Consider the following 13,999-nt stretch of genomic DNA (forward strand, 5'->3'; position numbering starts at 1 on the left):
CTGAATCATGTCTTGCAGTTCACAAGCCATCCTGCTTGGAAGATGCCATTAACTAAGAGAAAACCCCTTCCCACCCTCACACAGCTGTGTTCCCAAATGTGTTAAAAAGCATCATAAATTAAATGATTAGATAATTATGTCTCATATTCACAGACACACACTGATAACCAGTTCATGTACTACAGTCTTACAGGTTCAGAAAATTGTAAAACTATTTTTGACTGAACTACAATTACATATTAAAAGTAGAGCCTAATGCATGATTTAAGAGAAATGTTAATATTCTGACTTTTCCTTCCTGACTGTAATAGCAGTCAGCAGTTTCTAGTTCTCCCTCCAAGTATACTCACAATATTAATTTAAGTGTTAAAACTTGTCTGACAGCTAGAGCAACTAGAAAGCAACCTTGCCTTCTTGAACTTCTAAATGTCAAATTACAATATAATGCTGTCATGTAAAATATGAACCTATGCCCAAAACCTCTATGTTCTAAAAATGGAGTTGAAAAAATTAAGTCTTACTTCTTCATATTAGTTAAACCTGTGAACAGCTCTGTTTAATTGGGACAACTTGGATTAATTAGAATTGCAAAAATGGGCCTTAGCTAAATAATGTCAAGCAAAATTAGTAGTAGAACAGGAAAATCCTAAAGTATTAAACATTATTGTATTTCCCTTACCTCCCCTCCATTAGCATACTCCATAACAAAACACAAGCGATCGTGTGTCTGAAAGGAATACTTTAAAGCCTGAAACAGATTTAAACCAAAACTTAGAAGACAGATCACAGTGACAGTCAGAAAAGCACTTTTAATAGATTTTCAGAAGCAGACATGAAAATTTCTATTTTAGTGAATTTTTTGTCCTTAAATCTTATATAATACTTCTATTTTCCTGTTGCAGCTGAGGACCGATTCACTGCCAACTTATTTCACTAAATAAATTTAATAAAACATCAAACAAATTCACTGCAGAAGCTATCATCACCTACAATGCTGCAAAACCAAGTCCTGGCCCATTAACAGGGACTCAAAGTGTACCAACAGTGACTGAAGTTTCCTCCTCTGGCCACAGGTTCAATTGACAGAAAAGAGGCCACAACCAAACCCTGGAGCACAAGGTTTCACCACACTGGCTACAAGACCTCTCATATGAAACACACATATTTCACACACCAGCCCCCTGGCCTCTGCCCTGCTGCCTGCAACTGCTCCCTGCTGACAGCCTGCCAGGGGATTGGCCAACACTGGCAATACCAATCTGTGAGCAATTCACAAAAACAGACCAGATGGAGGCTGTGATGGAGAGTCACAAGGTGCCTCTGTATAGTCCTGTCACATGTATTCCCGTGGCAAGAGTAACATAACTTGTTTGCCATAATATTAAGATTTTTCATCACAGAATATGCTGAGCTGGAAGAGACCCAAAAGGATCATCAAGCCCAACTACTGGCCCTGCACAGGACCACCCCAAGAATCCCACCAGGAGCCTCAGAGTGTTGTCCAAATTTTTCTTGAACTCTGTCAAGCTGGTGCTGTGACCACTTCCCTGGGGAGTCTATTCTACGGTCCAGCTACTCTCTGGGTAAGAACCTTTTCCTAGAACCCAAGCTAAACCCAGTCTTGTAGGTAACGTCTCAAGACAGCCCTTATTCTGGAGACTTGGGTTCATAAAAGCATTAAAAAGAAAACACTGAATATGATATGTTGGTCTTCATTGCAAAGGGTGGCACTTTTAAACCAGTCACATTTTTTCCGTAAAAATGAAGGATCAAGTTTTAGACATGTCAACATCATTGATTTTACTCAATATAGCAATATTTACTTCCAGAGGTCATGCTAAAAGGTCTGAGTTCCAGCTAAGCCCTTGTACCTGGTAGACACCAGGATCCTACACAGTCTCTTAGAGGCTTTAAGCAGTCGGAAACAATTCAGAGACAACTTGTAATACTTATTAGAAACAAAATCTTGAGATGGAACTTGGATATCTGAACTCAGCCCAGAGTATGGATTGACTTTACAATTCAAAAGGAAAGCAGTAGATAAAGCACAGTCCTGCTCTTCTCCTTCCCATTCCACATGCTCCTACCACTGTCCTTTGGCTGGCATTACCAGTGCTCTGATTCTACTGGTGAGCTGTATCTGGGAGCTTAAAAAAAAACGAAGACAAAATCGCAGAGTCACCCTGACCTCTCCTACAAAGGGGAGACGAAACATTTGAAGGGCAAGGAAAGCAGATACTCCTCTCAAGACAGCAATTAAATGGGTGAGCCCTAATGTCAAACCACAGCCTGAAACACTGTCTTCAAGAGGTGCTGAGAACCTGCCCTGGAAGAATCAGAAAACTTAAAAAAGTATTTTCATTTATGCGCCCCTAAAATGGAAAGCTACAAAACTACACAGCCACTCTGCAAACACAGACCTCAGATGCATTAAGTAACAGAAAATAAGGAAAGCCTTGGTGGTGGTGATATCAAGTTACACTGTCCAGAGGCAGAAATGCTTACTGTTAGGAACGGGTGCCGAGAGTTCTGTAAAACCCGGTTTTCTGTCAGCGTGTGCGCTACTTCATCCTGAAATGCAAGGAGAAGGAAATCAGCAAAGTAATTCCCCAACTCAGGGGTCCATTTCAAACACTAACAGAGCAATTACTTACAGCTACTCTGAGAATCCTTCCCCTGACTTTGACAAAGGCTGTATCGAGGGTAAACCACATCCCTAAGTTTCCCATCTACTCACCTTTGCTACAATAACTTCCTTCTTCAGAATTTTCATAGCGTAATACCGTCCAGTTGCTTTTTCTTTAACTAAAATGACCTTTCCAAAAGTGCCTTTTCCCAGTAGCTTAAGGTATTCAAACTCATTCATGGTCTGTTAACGATACAGATAAAGAAGAAATGAATTACATGATCTAACAAGAAGTGTATTATTCTCAGACCAGAATTTCTCATTCACGTGAGAAGCTATCGCATATGTTGCGCATGTGGGGTTTTTATCCTTTTGTTTAGCAGAATTCAGGAGCAGAACTGATTCTTCCACAAAAATGAATACCAGTGCACTCCCAGAGATAATCAATCAAACTATCTACAGAAAACCATAAGCTTTCAATTAACTGAACACTCTGTTGCATGACTCAATACTGAACTGTACAAGTAACACTGAACATATTAATCCATAGCCATTCTGACCTCTTAGCCAGTGCAGACATTCATTAAAGGGCACATGCTGCTCTGATTCCAGGGATTAAACCCACACCTTTTTTCTGATGCTCCCCATCTCTCTAGGAGACCAGTTCTCTTGAGCTTCATTAAACAGTACCAAAAACCAGAGACAAAATGACTCCCTGTAAGGTCTCTATCTACTCGCTCAATGGGACATTCAAAAGGGCTTTCCAGTGGTTCATGCACTCTGAGTTGGGCACATGGGAGAAATACCAACCAGATATTTTCATGAGGTCAAAACAACACAAAACATTTACTGGCAAACTTTAGAAAATCAGGCAACTTTGGCACAAGGTTTACTACAATATCCAATCAACATAAAACACTTCTCACAGCATTAACTTGGACCATTCACCTTAGCAAACTTAAAATCCATTCAATGGCAAGTTACTCAAAATATTCCAACAAGAGGGAATGAGGAGAAAAAGACAGGAAAGATCTAGAGAAGCACACATGCAGCTACTAGCTCCTGAATTCCAGCTGTGTTCAGAGAGAAACTCCAAGAACAGGTAGGGTCTAGACAAGGTGATGGCCTTGTGTTGGACCCTAAATATCCCTTGGCCTTCATGGGTCTTTTCCCAGGTGGAACTTGTGGTCATTTGGCCTTTCAGGAGCTGGGTTAGGGGAGAATGGAGCACTGGCTCTGGTGTGTCAGTGAGTGGCAGCTCTGCCAGGCTGGGATACGGGCTCTGGAAGGTGTGGGGCACTTCACTGTCTCACCAGGCCTGACTGTCCCCTTCCCCCACACACATGCACCCCAACATTTCTTGCCCCAAGACAGGACCACAGTAATGGTACCTCTCCTCTTGTGGTCTAATCTAGCAGACAGGGCAGAAAGGAAAGAAGAGGAAAGTACACTACAACTCATATAATGGGCAACTGCTATTCCAAGAACCAAAACACAAGTCTAGTTTATATCATCCTATGCAGTTCATTTCTCCCCACTCCCTGAGTCTCTAGAACTGCAGGTGAGGTGCAATGCAAATCAGGATCTGGGGGAAGAGTTCAGAGCCATTTTTTCAGCTGCAGTGCCTGAAGAGTCCAGCAGTTTGGTTTCTGATTTCCTGCGTGTTCCTTGAGACAGCGCTCTTTGTCTGTGAGGTTTTAGACAATTTTATACAATTGGTTTTGGTACTTGCTGGACCTGTAAGCTGGGTTCCAAAACAGCTGGATGAGTTGAACTTAGGATTCTCTATGACTTATTGATAGTGCAATACATGGCTCTCCTTGTCAAATTCTGTAGGGATCAATAGTTAGGCTGTTTTGCCTTTTGGAGTCCATTATCTTGTAGGTCCAGGTATCAGCACCACCTGAACAAATACACATGTCCCAAATTGCCACTGTTATCCCTCCCACCAAGCAGGTTTCAGGGGGATTACCAGAACCTGTACCCAGGGAAAGAGGAAGAGGTCAGTGGGCACCATGGGAAAAAACATTCAGTAAAATTCTACTAACTAATCATCTGAATTGCCTCAGGGGTGGGGTCCAATATATAGCAACACTCAGTCATTCCAACCTCTTCAGCACATAATTTTAGTCAGGATCCTGAGTTTGGACCAGATACTTTCCAACTTTACCAGACTCTTCAGCAGTTCTCAAACCCCAAATCTTTTTTCTCTTAATCACTTATGCCTTCTTCATCTACAGCTGAAACTTCCCAGCTCCACATCAGTTCCATTGTCAGCCCCTTTTCTCCTTCATTCCAGGGCCACCAAGAGTTCAACATCCCAGTCTTTTGTACAATCATGCCTCACATATCGCTTACCATTACTACACACGCTTCCCTCAATGCACTAATTTTATACTCTGCACTGAGAAGAAAGGAAGAGGCACACAAACTTGTTTTCCATCATCATATGAAATCCTATTTGTGAGCTCCCAAAACTAAACTGGAGGGAGGAATCTTTCTACTCACTCGGGAAACCAGAGGGAAAATATGAACATCTCAAAATATTGCAGCAACAAACTTATATAAACATATATGAACATAATTATCTTAAAACCTTTCAAGATAAAAACATGTAAGCACTGATGCAGCAAAGGACAGCAATTCCTCTGTCCTAGCACCACTTCATCCTCTCATGGAACACTTCTAGAAGGGGAAACCTTGGTCCCACTCAGACCTACTTCAACAAGAGGAAGCATCTAATTGGCAATCTTTTGTGTTCTCTGCTAGAAAGTTTCATTGAATAATTAATAGTCTGTGAAAAAAAAAACTCAGAACATACAAAAAATGCAACCATCACTAATGAAACTTAAGTTACCTAGTACCTTAACAATACTGATGAGCATTCTTAGCCACATAGGTCAACCTGAGTTAGAGTAGCCAGCCATTCTTTTGAGGCCTTTTCACTTTAGACAAAACAGTTTTCATTGGATCTACATATTCTGTTATGTCCAATTTTGCAAATTTGGACTCCAATCCAAAAGCCAACTAATAACACAAAAGCCAACTAATAACAAGTATTTGTTCTGTGTGTGTGATGTTAGAGTGGTCCTTAGGGAAAAGGACACCACTCTCTTTTCTTTCTTGCTCACCCCTTTAAAACCATACTTGCTACTACAATTTTTAGGTACAAGGTCCTGCTAGGATGGTTGACTAATCCAGGAGCAAACAACTGTGCTGGCATACCGGGGACACTGTTCTGAAAATACAATATGATAAACCATTTAATGTATTTCATTTTAGATTTCAGGTTTCACTGCAGCTTTATCTCCAATGGATTTGCTGTTTACTATATTGTCCAATACAGTCCCTCTTCACTCCTCTTTGTCCAGAACTGACTTTATTCACATAATTTAAATGTCTCCAGCTGCAGATCTCACAGCTGTGTGTATAGTTAGAGTCCTTTCCACTTCTGCTTAAGCACCTCTTTACTCCACTTCCAGACATACACTCAAGTCTTTTGCCTGGTCAGGATATACTTGAACATGCAGACTTTTTACCAAAACAACAAACTTGCACAATGACAAAAGTATTTCTTGCCCAAGAGGTTACAGATTCTGCAGTCCCACCTCTGGCCTCTAGCGGCGGGCAAGGCTCAATACCCACTGCTGCCAGGAGGAGGCAGTGGAGGAGGAGCTTGCAAAGTTTCATTGCCAATACAGGGAAACTTTGAGGGTATTTGAATGCACCACTCTCTCCCACTTTTTGGAGCTGGCACAGTTTTTTGTCTCAAGCTTGATCCTTAAATTTTGCAATAAATAACAACTACATTGGAGAAGACCAAGACGGCACTGGCTGTCTCCCATGCACTGGTTGGAAGCCCACTGCCTGCCATACTCTTCCAGCAATTTACTACATGTTGGAGTGGGGACAGGGATGAGTTCTTCCCCCTCCAACAAATAAATATGTACTCCAACAGGTTTAAACTTTTCACACAATAGGTCACTCCCTCCTCAGAAAGCTTTATTTCACTCCCCATCAGTGAAATTTTCAAAACATTCTCAGTTTTAATCTTCCCTTGCAAATTAACCAGCTCTGTTGCAGAGTGTGATATCACCATCGGCTCTGTCTCTGGATAGCAGGGCTTGCAGTGGGGGGCAGTGGGGTCTGGCTTTGCTGAGTCAAACCCCTCCTCCAAGGAGTGGAGGGAGGTGACATCACTGACATCTGCTCAGGGAGTCTCACCTTCTCATTCTTTTACAGATGGGCGGAGTTTATGGTTTGGGGAAGGTTTGACTTTGCTGCATCAAACTCCTCCGAAGAGCTGAGAGGGTTGAAATCACCTTTAGGGAGGCACAACTCCTCCCCTAGGCTAGAAGACCCTGGCTCATCCTCCACAGCTTCCTCAATGGTGTTCATTTGCAACTCTAAAGCTCTTTGGTTCCTGCACAAAGTTGTTTAACAGGTTTCTCAGGTTTCGGGCTAGTTGCTTTTGGGCTGTTAATTCTCACTCCACCCTGAGGCCAGCTATTGTTTCAGCCTCCAAGGCAATTTGAAACTTCATCAGCTCTTTCTCTGGCCCTCCAACACGTGCTTCTTTATCTTTCTGGGCAGCCATTTAGGACTCCGAAGTGGAACCCCTACCAGGCAGTTTTTTGCCTTCTTTTGACAAAGCTCCAATATATACCTGCATTTTCTGCCAGTTTTTCTCAGACCACATGTTTGTGTCTGATCAAGCTTCTATACTCAGGATTCCATGACCTTTTTGCCAGAAAACACTGGTTTTGACCGAAAACTACCTTCTTATTCTGAGCTGGACACATGGAAGAAATACCAACCAGATATTCTCATAACAACACAAAACTTCTCTGGCACATACTCATATCATGGAAGGCCATTCCTTAGCTGGCCCTCTGCATTCAGACTATGTAGTGCCTAATGCAAAACCCCAAGCTGTAGGAGCACTATGGACAGACACTGCAGTGGCTGGCTGGAGTTAGCCTAAATCCTTAATCCAGAGCAATTAAATCCATGGACCCACCCTAAATCCTACAAAGCCATCAGAATACTTCTGCACCAGCCTGCAAGGAGTTTAGAGAGTCACAAGGTCCAGCAGGAACTTTGGTTTCAGGCTCTGTACCACAGGAAAATGGGCAAACCAAACTCAGACCTGAGCTGGCCTTGAAAGCCATCCAGCAAGAACACATGAACTCAGAACTCTGGCAGACCCAGACAGGCTCTGCTCAGCTGAGACGATTGTTTCCTCCAGAAGCTGCATCTACAGCCAATCATATAATTGTCAGAGGTACAGACATGGCTTGATGGCTATTTCTTGTCTATACTTGAGAAGACCTAAAAAACAGTCAATCCTGCTACACCCACTTACCACTTTGTGTTTTGGCTTTGTCATAGAAACTTCCATTTCTTCGGCACCTGAATTATCACTGGGAGAGCCAGATCTGAAATCCATCATCTCTTCCTCTTGTTTCTTGAGGCTGTCTGCTACTGTTTGGATGGCTTTTGTCCATTCTTCCCTGGCAAAATATAGGCAAAGACATTAATTACTTGTGGCTTTAGATTACCACCTGCCATGGCAAGGATTACCAAGGAATACAGAGCCAATAATACTCTCTCATGAATCAATGGAAGATATGATTAATTATGTGCATTTTCAAGCACTGTAAAAATGCATTTTTAAAATCTTTATTAATTGTACTAGAAACAAGAGACAACTGAAGTCCTCCCAGCCAGGACACAATACAAGGCTTTTTGGATAACAATTTCTAATGGGCAGTCAGTCAACAGCTCAGGATATGACCTGGTGACAGAGATTTACATAACCAAAACAGACTTCCCAAAAGCAAAAAGCAAAAGGCTTACATGACACACAAAGCTATTAAAGACAGTTTCTACATTTCTGTGGTGCATTGAAACACACATCCAACTCCTGGGGACACTATGGCACCTCTTCACAGACGTATACCAAATTTTAGTGGCTGCAGTGGCAAAAGATGTTCTTGGAAAAGGTCTTAAAGCTCAGGACACTTAAGTTATTCTTCTGTTCTAAAGATGATGACATTAGCACAGCAATTGCTGTGTAAACTTTAGCAGAATGTCAGCAAAAGCAGTGACATTTCATCTTAGGTGCAGGTCTTGATTACGATAAAGTTTCCACAGCTGTTTCAGCAACCAGTGCTCTAACAGTGACCCCTTCAACTCCCATGGAGACAACTTCCACTCCAGTGTCCTTTGGGAGATTTCACACCTTTGAAGCTACTGAAGTGAAAGTCCTTGGCCTTCACTTGATTTCACTGCAAATTTATTGAACATAAAGAATACAACTCATAAGGGCTTCCAGGGTCTTGGGACAGGCTTTAAAGACACACACAGGGGCTGAAGACACATCCAGTGGACTATCTGAACTTAACATGTTTATTGTCTTTTGTACAAGCAGGGAACAGGATGTAGTGATTTAGTTGGTGTTTTCTAGGGACTGTTTAAATTCTTCTCCTAAGGACATCCCAGGTAAAATATTTTGCTACTACAGCAGGATCAGCAGCAGCCAATGCTGAACAATTCTGTGCACAATCTGCAGTGCAGCCGTGCCATCCTTATCAATTTTTCAATGGTCCTATGAAGCTGTTTTTTTAAAAAAAATATATCTGAACATGTGAGTTTCCATTTATAATGGGTGCAAGAGGCACATCATTCCCCAGAGGAAGCAAAGTCCGTGGGAAAAAGTATCCAACACAAGATTTTAACAAAAATTGCACCGCGTAAGGTCCTTCCTGCCTTGTGCATTTTTATTTTGGATTTTGCTTGAATTGTGCACAATCGTGCACAGCCCTGTCTGGGGCAGCAAGGTAATGTCAAACATTCAGAACATTCTTGCTATACTCCCAGCACAGACTGCTCCATTCACCATCCCTAACACGTTCCCTTATTTACTAGTCATATTTTCACATTCAAAATTATTACAAAAAGAACAACTTCTTCCACTTTTCTCTCTCCATTTCTTTCAAAAAAGCAAACATCGGTTCTAAAAGCATATAGAAAGCTAAAGGCATATTGACCTTCATATCTCTTTTGTTACTGACTTGGTTGAGATCTCAGCCCTCCTGAAGTGAGTATATTTGATTTCTGGGAGAACAGAATTTCACCCTCAGCTTTTATGTCTCAAGAGTACACAACAGAGGTGACTAACACTCTGAGCCCTGAAGTGTCACAAAGCTGACTTAATTGGCTAGGAGGGAACAAAACAAGACTGAAATACAATCTTCCCCCAAGTGGAAACTGCTATTCACTCCCTTTAGGGTCACTGACCACGAAGTTCCTAAAAGAAACAAGGACCAGTTTCTTTTTCTTTGCTTTTAATTTGACTAAACCTTCTTCTGATCACTGTAACAGAATCAAAAGCAATAATAAGGAGCATGCGAAGTGCATGCAAAGGCTGCGAAAGAAATAAGTGAGTAATTCTTGGTAGAATTTACTGGTCTTCAAAATAAATACATGCTAGGATCATATCTAGGGAGGACCAGGGTTTTAAGACATCCACCCACTTAGGGCAATGATACTGGAATAATTTAAGTTCAGTTTCTGAAGAGCAAGTAAATATTTAAATACTCAGTAGTTGTATTATAGCTGTGCTGGAAAACTGTTCTCTCTGGAGGTAAGAGATCAATTATTCTCCAACGATGAGAGCACAGGATGTAGCTCTTAGCTTTGTTTCCTAAAAGATGAAACAGAAATCTGCACCTGCAGCAGATAACGATCACCTTTATTATCTAATTTGCATAAAACATTAGCAATCAGCAATGATACAACTAACTTTTCCTTTAGAAATAGGGTACCTAAATAGACTTTAAAAGGTCACTATTTTGATACAACTCAACTCTGTCTAAATCTCTATTTCACTTGTGCTCATCCTTCCAGAAACTCCCAGGTCAGAAACCCTTCATTTTACAAAACACAACATTTCCAGCGAGAAATGAACCTTACATTCCAGAAATAACTACCTGTGTGCTGGTACACACCTGCACCTGTCCATTTTGGATACCCAACCTAGCAACAATTCACTTACAAACACTGCTCAAAATCCACTCTCTGAAACCCCCCCTTCAGGGCTGCTTTTATGCTGGAAAACGCACTAAAACTGAAGGCACTCAAAAATTATTTGTCACTTTTCAGTCCAGACGTACATCATCTGATAAATAAGAGCTTCAGCAGAGGACTCACTATTAATGCTGAACACTTGCATCTGCTTTTGCAAGGAGTTTATGCATTAAATATGAATGAAACATACCGCTCCTCTGGAGTCTCCACATGAAATGTTCTTTCAATTACTGTGGTCCACTGGAGGCATCTAATGATAAATGTGTTTGGTTTAGGTCGCTCTGTCTTCATCAGCTGGCACTCTACCACAATCAAGGAAGAAAGAGTCATGGTACATAAGCAGGTTTAAATAATCATTTGTCTTTATTCTTATCTAGCAAACTGTTGCAATTAATCAGCCATAGAAATCTCTGTAAGTACTTCTTTAGGAGACTTGAGACAATTTATTGTGTTGATGAAACCAATAAATAGCTTGAGAGATAGCCATCTAAGCAGCTCTGAAATCAAATTCTTTTGAAAGGCTCCACATTTGGTCTGGCCACAGAGGTAAGCAGAAATGTGATGTGATAACACAAGCCATTCAGACCCAGGTTCCCCCATACTCTAAAGGTCATCCAGAGCACAGCACATGGCCAAAGCCATTTGATAATGTAGCAATTACATACACTGAAACTGAAGTCAAGCCCTCACATTCCCTCCTATTAACTTTCCCACATAAAACCCTGTCCATGGGTTCCAGGGAGCTGCAGAACATCTGATCGTTTTGCAGCAGCCTGATGGAGATCAGACTCAGCATTTCCAGTCCTCTATGGGTTCCAGGGAGCTGCAGGAGAACATCTGATCGTTTTGCAGCAGCCTGATGGAGATCAGACTCAGCATTTCCAGTCCTCAAACACTAGAGGGAACATCAAACTGCAGAGGCATCCCCTGAGAGGACCCCGTTCCAAAAGCCCACAGGAGAGCTGCTGCAGTGGGATGCTGCACGGACACGCAGTGAGCAGCTTCCATCCCTGACAGGGTTTAAGCACAGCCTAAAAAGGCTACAGAAGTACAGCTCCATGCTAAACCACCACTTCCTTCATCAAAATGTTCTGCTGAGAGCTGAGTGTAAATTCTAAAAATTTTTAAATTACATCTACTACTTTAAGCTTCTTAGGATGTTACAAGTGTTATCCTTCAAATTTGGGCCAGAAAATGCTGCTGGGTAAAGGGTACATTTTAGGTCTACTAACAGAGAACCGAAAAACAAAAGAAAATCAATGAAATAACAACAGGAGCCAAACCACTACATTTTTTGGATACATGTTAATAGAAAAGGTAATTAATTAAGCAGATTCTGCTAGAGGAAAGTCAAATTAAGAAACCAAGTGAGCAGGGGGGAAAAAAACTATAATTGTGGGAGTTTTTTTCTTGTGTTAAACTCTTTTCCTTGCAGTTAATGAAACCACAACCTTGCTGTTATTTGGTCTTCAGTTTCTAAATAGATTTCTAAATGAACAAAAAGGCACTATGAAGACAATAAGAAATTTCTGTTTACTGCTAGAGCTACGAACTTCCTCAGCAACCATCAGCAACATGCAAGTGGAGGACAGAATCCACCAGAATAACAGTATACATTACTAAGGCTACACTGGTATCATTAGGTTAATTTCATTATTGTGTGAATTTAGAATGCTCAGTTTTTAAGTTCAAGCTCTTAATTAGCACCAAGATAAAATATTTACTGCCAGTGTTTTTGAGCACTGTATTTTTGGCAATATATTTCATGCCTCATTTGCTGCTGGAATTATAAGCTTTTCAATTAGTAACTCTGCATTTTTCATTACAAGAAAATATAATTTTTCTTTAATAGCACGCTGAGGTTATACTACATCCTACTAAAGCACTCCAATTAGATAAGAGAAAGTTTATTCACGAGTCATGCAAAGGCTTTAGTGCAATAAATGGCACTCCTTCTTTCAGATTAAACAACTTCCACGCAGCGATGTGGCCACGCTGGGTTCGGCCTTGCAGCCACCTCTGTCCTCTCAAAGAACGGCAGCCAAAGCCAAACACAACTGCCCGGGCTGGGCTGCGCCAGCCCCGTGAGCCTGGGGCTGATAAATTCCACTCAAAACATCTCACTCCTGCTTCCAGACCTCCACCTCCGTTTAGCTGCCCTTCTTTTTTTGTTGTTTGTTTGTTCTGCCTCCTGCTTTTATCTGCTTAACGTGATTAGATGAAGGCTGGGGTTGTCCTCCAGGAGCCTGCACAATGCAGCCCTAAGACACCGAATCTGGCTGAAGAACAACACCAGGCTACCTCCTAACCTTGTGCTAATCCAGAGCTGCTCTCCCATACTTATCCCTAAGTACAGCATCATAAAGAGATAAACATAGAGGTTTTGCTTAGATTTTAAAAACACTTTAGATTCATATTATGAAGTAGCTGCATAGATATTTAAACTAGCCATGAACTCTAGATTTAACCATTTAATTTCAGCATGATGAACCACACAAGGCTTTTTCTGTCAAAGACAGGGACCAATTACACATCACTCTTCCCCTAAATCAGCTGTCCATTGATATTTGTTAAGCTTGCTGATCCAGCAATCTTTAAGGCATACAGCAAGATGAATAATAGAGATTTGTCAGTTAATAACCACTATAATTCAGGAATGTCACCCAGAATTGTTTTGTTTAGTGAACAATATGCTGTCTAATTACCCTGCTCAATCATAACAGCACATATCAAGAAATACAGAAGCCTTTACTCTACCAAAATGCTATACCATATAGGTTGCAGAAAGTTTGAAACTACCACTTATTTCTCACCATGTATGATAACCACATGGATTTTATCAATGAAACGAATGAACAGGATTTTTTTTTCTTACTTTTAAACCTGTGTGCTCTTCACTGTAGCTGAAGTTAGAGAAACACCAAATCCACCTTCTGTAATCATCAATATATTACTGCAACGTGCACCACTCCAGCAGAGCACAGAGATGCTGTGTAGTAATAGGTCTGATTTAGGGCATGTTTGGGGATTCTGCTATAAAAACATTCAATTTCAAATAGGAGTTGAGGGTCGATTACCCTCTTTGAAGGAAGTTTTTCCTATGAAACAGGCCAACGTAAGTATTCCCCATTAGCAACAGAGTAGGTACTATAAACAGCAGCCTGTTAAAAATTATTTAAATTTCTCTAAAGAACCTCTTGATTCTTTCCTGCCGTTTGGTCTTTTAAAGTAAGCAGGACAGAGAAATTGTTCCTACCAGGAATAGACACCAAGGCATTCAAA

General features: G+C 41.2%; 1 protein-coding gene across 5 annotated transcripts in view; it reads right to left on the minus strand.

Moving 5' to 3' along the window:
• Nucleotides 1–13,999, minus strand: part of AKT1 (AKT serine/threonine kinase 1) — a 76,909-nt gene that overhangs the window by 19,787 nt on the left and 43,123 nt on the right. For all 5 annotated transcript variants that reach the window (XM_041398294.1, XM_041398309.1, XM_041398318.1 and 2 more), the window contains 5 exons: nt 10,908–11,019; nt 7,992–8,139; nt 2,738–2,869; nt 2,506–2,571; nt 680–748 (listed from right to left, as the gene is read on the minus strand). In XM_041398294.1, coding sequence (XP_041254228.1) covers nt 680–748; nt 2,506–2,571; nt 2,738–2,869; nt 7,992–8,139; nt 10,908–11,019 — 527 coding nt within the window. The remainder of the gene's footprint in view (nt 1–679; nt 749–2,505; nt 2,572–2,737; nt 2,870–7,991; nt 8,140–10,907; nt 11,020–13,999) is intronic.

This window comes from Onychostruthus taczanowskii, unplaced genomic scaffold (assembly GCF_017590055.1).
Source record: "Onychostruthus taczanowskii isolate IOZ18803 unplaced genomic scaffold, ASM1759005v1 scaffold1, whole genome shotgun sequence".
Lineage (NCBI taxonomy): Eukaryota > Metazoa > Chordata > Aves > Passeriformes > Passeridae > Onychostruthus > Onychostruthus taczanowskii.